The 5,656-nt window shown below is 55.4% G+C and overlaps 3 protein-coding genes across 3 annotated transcripts in view; 1 reads left to right on the forward strand and 2 right to left on the reverse strand.

The window, feature by feature from the left end:
• Pmar_PMAR007863 (hypothetical protein) overlaps positions 1–1,662 on the forward strand; it is a gene marked incomplete at its 5' end in the record, with an annotated part of 1,894 nt that extends 232 nt beyond the window's left edge. Inside the window, one exon of the mRNA XM_002787125.1 lies at positions 1–1,662. Within this exon, the coding sequence (XP_002787171.1) occupies positions 1–1,628 (1,628 nt within the window). The 3' untranslated portion in view covers positions 1,629–1,662.
• A 1,206-nt stretch (positions 1,663–2,868) lies between these two features.
• Positions 2,869–3,518, reverse strand: Pmar_PMAR007864 (nucleoporin, putative; the record flags this gene model as incomplete). Its single annotated transcript, XM_002787126.1, has 5 exons — positions 2,869–2,997; positions 3,053–3,150; positions 3,200–3,283; positions 3,331–3,437; positions 3,487–3,518. The coding sequence occupies 5 exons, from the start codon at positions 3,516–3,518 to the stop codon at positions 2,869–2,871; spliced, it is 450 nt and encodes a 149-aa protein (XP_002787172.1).
• A 327-nt stretch (positions 3,519–3,845) lies between these two features.
• Pmar_PMAR007865 (Glycine-rich cell wall structural protein precursor, putative) overlaps positions 3,846–5,656 on the reverse strand; it is a gene marked incomplete at both ends in the record, with an annotated part of 2,023 nt that continues 212 nt past the window's right edge. The window contains 3 exons of the mRNA XM_002787127.1: positions 3,846–3,940; positions 3,986–4,170; positions 4,217–5,656. The exon at positions 4,217–5,656 is cut by the window's right edge and continues 4 nt beyond it. Of these exons, the coding sequence (XP_002787173.1) occupies positions 3,846–3,940; positions 3,986–4,170; positions 4,217–5,656 (1,720 nt within the window). The remainder of the gene's footprint in view (positions 3,941–3,985; positions 4,171–4,216) is intronic.

The raw sequence follows: 5,656 nt of genomic DNA on the forward strand, positions 1-5,656 counted from the left end.
AGGTGAAGGCGATCCTCACTGAGCTGGGAGCGCTCTCTGATGACTACGACGGCCAGAAGCAATACCTATCTCGTTGGCCCAGCCTGCCCGACTGTGTCCGTGGGGTCCTCATCGGTGACGAGCCCCAGTCAGCTGTGAGCTTCCCTTCAACAACCTCCTCTCCCTCGGTGGTCTCAAACAACTCTCTAGAGCTTAGCGACAGCCCGGAGGTGGTCACTAGTAGCCCGTCGGTGAGCGAGGACCAGCAGCACGAGGTCACTTTTGAGGACAATTTGGTATCGCATGTGATGGTGCAGGACCACAGCCCGCCGTCCGCTAAGAGCGCTAGGTCCGCTCTAGAGGAGACATGGGACTCCGAAGGGAGCACCTCTGAGGAGGAGGAAGAGGAGGAGAGGGCGGCGATGGATGCATGTGTTGATGATGTATTTAATACCACTGAGATTCAGAGTGCTGAGTCGCAGCTCCCGGCGGGGTCCCAGATCCTGGAGGCATCCCAGGTGTCGACGGTGCCGCCTATTGTAAGTCGACTATGGAAGTCAGTGACGATGATGCCGAGTGATATTGAGGAGGAAGATGAGGAGGAAGAGGAGGAGGAAGACTCCTCGGCTGATGAGAGCGAGAGAGTGATGATGCCGTTGTTCACGGCCAGAGGCGACCATCGGGACTACAGCGAAGAGCAGAGCTCGGCGGCTACGATCGTCGATACTGAGTGGTTGGATGCATGTGAGGTGGTCCTCACCGAGGGAGAGGAGAAGGAGTTGGCCAAGAATAAGGCGGAGCAGGTCCACGGCCTCAGGGTGGGCACGTGGAATGTATGGTTTAGCAAGAAGAGTCCCAGCCAGTCACTTTGCCGACAGGAGGAGGTGAGGAAGTTCGTGTGTGGTGTCTACGAGGACGGCTGGCCCGACATACTCATGGTGCAGGAGTCGAACCTCTCAGCTCATCGGGCCCAAATATGCTACTTCCACACTCACTTGCGACGTTTCGAGTACCTCACTGGCTACAAGAGCCAAGTTCATGACACGGGCATTCTTGTAAACTGCGAAAAATTCTCGGTGGCTCGGCCGGTCCCGGAGGAGTTGTTGATGACTGTTAAGGACCGGTTGGTGAAGGCCCACTGCGGTGCCATCCCACATGGTCAGCTCGCCACGGCTCTGAGTAGAATATGTGTTGTCGAGCTAGAACACGAGAAGATGCAGAGTAGATTTTTTGCTTGCTCATTCCATGCAACCAGGCATCAGGCTAATGCCTGCAGCTCAGCGGTCCTGCTCTTCCTCCAAGAGCTCAGTGACGCAACTCGAATCCCCGTGTTGGTCGGTGGCGACTTCAACTGCGACATTGTAGACCTCCTCGATGGCAACCCCGACCTCGACAACGCCCTAGCAGGACTCACCGTTGCTGAGTACTCGTACAAGCGGCATCGTTTTAAAGGCAATCGTGATAAGCTCATTGACCGTCTGGCTGTGATTAACCCGCGGTCCAATAGGGAGTTTGATCTCAAGCTCCACAGTGTGGCCGCCTGTTCTTTCGAAGAGTCCCTTTTCGTGGACGACCATGAGCCCGGTGTCCGAGTATTCGACCATCTTCCCGTAATGGGTCAACTCTCGTTAGGCGAGAAGTGGTTCTGATGTGGTATTTTTCAGCAGCATGCTAGTAGTAATTATCATGTTATACAGTCTCTATCTCTTCCACTTCTTTTTGGTTGGTCTCAAACTGTAGTGCAGTTGAAGTGATTCCATAGGCTGGTCGACAGGTCGTATTCCATTCATTGGCAGGTTCTACTCTTTATGACCACCGAGCCACTGATCCTTGACAACGTCCTCATTTTCATTGCCAAAGGTTGTCGCCATCGCCACCTAATGTTACTGCTTATTAACATCGACCATGAAGTTTTCGCTGTATCACGCGGTGACTAGCAACGTTGGCATTTGTCCGAGTCAATGACGGTGTTTTGCTCCTCGCCTAGTCGCGCTCGGGCGCTCAGCTGTAGATGAGTATCCAGGGGCTTGATGACTTCTTTAAACTTTCGATAAGTGTCTACGTCTCTTGAAAGTCATCTTGAAAAGTCGATTTATATAACGGTCTGGTTCGTGCTCTATAACCGTCAACAAAGCAGCGCTTTAGTCCGCAGAGAGCACTACGTGCTAGACCTGCCTCTCTGGCTAATTCCAAGTCAAGACATAGTTCCGAGACAGCATATACATAGTCTCGAACAAATGTGGACCCAGTTCATCCGAATTATTACACAGCGTAAGCGTGGTAGTCAGAATGAATGAAGAGATGCTCCTCTCGACGCTTTTTTGTCTTTCCTCCCTCCTTTCTTATTTTCCCAAAATCCAAAGGGTCGCAGGATTTATTCGACCTCCTTGTGCATCGACTGGGTTAGAACCCAGCACGCGTTAAAATCATCAAAGCCCGACTCAATAGCATTGGGGAAACCAGCACACAGACGATCCGGCTAGAGAAACCGGAAGCGTCACTTAGTGATGATCACTTAGTGGGGAATTCCAATACTGATGATCACTATTGGAATTCCCTCTCACCGTGCTGGAGCGAAAAAAGCAGCACAGTGTCGTCCATCCTATCATCCCATCAACATTGCCCTCTCCACCCGATAAATCTCATGATGCTATGTACACTAAATCAAACATTATCTAATAGGGTGCATGTATATTTTCTTTGAGTGTTGGTGCTATCGACGGGTACAATGGCACTGGCAGACTTTTCTTACGCGGCACTGTGGCATTTCGCGACGAGTTGATGATTTTCCTCTTGCAACTTTCAAGTACACAACAAAATGACACACAAGATAAATGTACGTAGGAGTAGCAGCGTTGTTCAATCAGTCATTTTAAGTAGAAACACCGGTTACCGGAGCGGGCCATTTCCCAGCCCTCTGTTGAAATTATCAACCTTGAACCGCCAAGTCTCCAAATCGTAGGAGAGAAAGGTAGCATCATTCAAGGCCTCAGTCAACTGTCGCATACGATCAATGTACTGAAAGCATCAAACAACAGCGTGACTACACAGGACACCGACGGAATTCACCAACCTTCTCGGGCTGTTGCCGCGCCTTCTTGGCATTCTTCGGCTTCACATACAGCTCTACTACAGCAGGCTTATTGAGTCCCTTACCAACCGGGGGACGGACTACAGTAAGGAGAGAATAGAAGAAATAGAGGCAAGCCAGGGCGCCTACCCGAATCGTCTAGAAAGACAACAACACCCGATGCAGTGAACTTCACAGTGTCGTCCACCGACAAGTAGCGTACATCAGTGAGGCCTAGCATTGGGAGAATACAGCGGAGGCTCGATTCGGTGAATACCCACCAGGCCACGTGATCTTGCCGTAGGAGTAGTGGCCAATAGCCAGGTTGTCGACACGGGCAAGCTCAGCCTCGCTCATCAACGATAGGGCGTCGAGGGACGGCCGAATCCTGAGGTTGGTCGATCCTGGACGGCTGATGGGAGGTCCCAGACACTTACCACATGTTGGGATCTTCAAGCTTCGGCACCATATTGCGAGGTGCCGGCTCTCGTAGCCTCGCAGACCCCACACTCGGGGACCGTCGACGATCCGCCGACAGAGACCGTCGTTCGCAAGAAGAGTATCTACCAAGAAAGAGATGGAAGACGGTAAGGCAGTCCGAGAAAGCAGCACTCACACAACACCAGGGCGGGTGATGACGACATCCGGCTCGTGGTCAATCAGTGAGGAAGCCAATGGCGACCTCCTAGGAGATGTCATCGAGCCGTACTCTAGGCTGGGACTGCCATGTAGAGGAGATAAATGGTGATGCCTGAGTCTGTAGGGGTGAGCACGGTGTTGGAGAGGGTGGGCGGACTCACTCAGCCAACGCCACGAAACTAGATCCAACAGCATCAGGGTTTCGCAAGGGCACCGTACCGTCCTCCAGCAGTAGGTTGGTGCTGCCTCCACCTGAAGACGAGTACTACCGAGACACATCTATACTAAGCAACCTACCACTGATGGTGCTGGTTGCCCGGCCTGTGGCCGCCCTAGGGGTCATGGCACTCCGTGGGGTCAGCACATGATCCGGACTGGGGGAGGAAGCATTGCCGCCACCTCGGACGTGGAGGTGCCTCATTGAAGATGGATTCACAGGGGACAGGGGGACACCACCAAGAGCTGGACCAGGAATCGAGAATCTGACACTTACCACTAATAGACCAGTGCCCATCAGTGTGGTGGTACCTGTCACTGCGAGGGGAAAGACCAGGGGATCTCGACGACGACACTGGGGTCTGGGGACTACCACCGCTGGTCGTAGGGGGTGGTGGAGTGACATGACTCCTAGGTTCCTCCTTCCAGAGGTAAGCTGCTAGGCTCTTGTCGACCTCCTTGGGTAGCAGCAACCCACTGGGACGAGGGGGGACAGGCAGAGCCGCTGGTGTAGACAGTGGCTGGATGCTGGCCTGCTGTTGTTGCTGGCCTCCTCCGAATAAACCACCTCCCCCTTGGGGCTGGGAGGACCCAAAGAGACCACCACCAGTAGCCTTATTGGCACCGAATAGACCTCCACCACCTCCTCCACCGAAGAGGCCGCCACCAGAGGACGAAGCGGAGCTGCCGAAGAGCCCTCCACCACCACCGCCGCCTCCGAAGAGACCCCCACCGCTAGAAGACTGTCCGAACAAGCCCCCGCCCGATGCCGCCGTATTTCCGAAGAGGCCGCCCCCAGAGGCCGGTTTATTGCCGAAGAGCCCACCGCCTCCTCCCCCTCCAAAGAGACCTCCACCACTACTACTCTGCTGCCCACCAAAGAGGCCCCCTCCACCGCCGAAAAGACCGCCGCCCGAGGATGACTGTTGGCCTCCACCAAAGAGACCACCACCAGTGGACTGTCCACCACCAAATAGGCCTCCACCCCCTCCGCCACCGAAGAGGCCACCGCCACTGCTACTCTGGGCGGTACCGAAGAGACCGCCACCAGCGGACTGTCCTCCTCCGCCGCCGAAGAGACCACCGCCACCTGCCTGCTGGCCACCACCGAAGAGGCCACCACCGGAAGACTGTTGGCCACCGCCAAAGAGGCCGCCTCCAGTATTGGGCGAAGAACCGAAGAGGCCCCCACCGGCACTAGACTGAGCACCTCCGAATAGACCTCCACCAGAAGATTGCTGGGCGCCTCCAAAGAGACCACCCCCGCCGCCGCCAAAGAGTCCACCGCCCTGACTCGACTGCTGCTGACCGAAGAGGCCTCCACCCTGTGAGGACTGCTGCTGGCCGAACAAGCCTCCACCGCCTCCTCCTCCGAAGAGGCCCCCGCCTTGGCTACTTTGCTGCTGACCACCAAAGAGGCCACCTCCACCACCGCCCCCACCGAAGAGCCCTCCCTGAGATGATGACTGCTGTTGGCCGAAGAGGCCACCACCTCCACCACCGAAAAGGCCGCCTTGACTCGAACTCTGTTGACCCCCACCGAAGAGGCCACCTCCACCTCCTGCACCCCCGAATAGACCACCTCCAGTGTTCTGCTGAGGCTGGCCGAATAGGCCTCCAGCAGGTTTCTGGCCGAAGAGGCCACCCTGACTCTGCTGCTGCTGCTGCATGCCGCCACCACCAAATAGTCCTCCACCACCTGAGACCAGAGCATCCCCCTGCACCATCTCGAGAGGTACTACCACTCTGTTG

The sequence above is a fragment of the Perkinsus marinus genome (genome assembly GCF_000006405.1).
Source record: "Perkinsus marinus ATCC 50983 genomic scaffold scf_1104296930258, whole genome shotgun sequence".
Taxonomy (NCBI): domain Eukaryota; phylum Perkinsozoa; order Perkinsida; family Perkinsidae; genus Perkinsus; species Perkinsus marinus.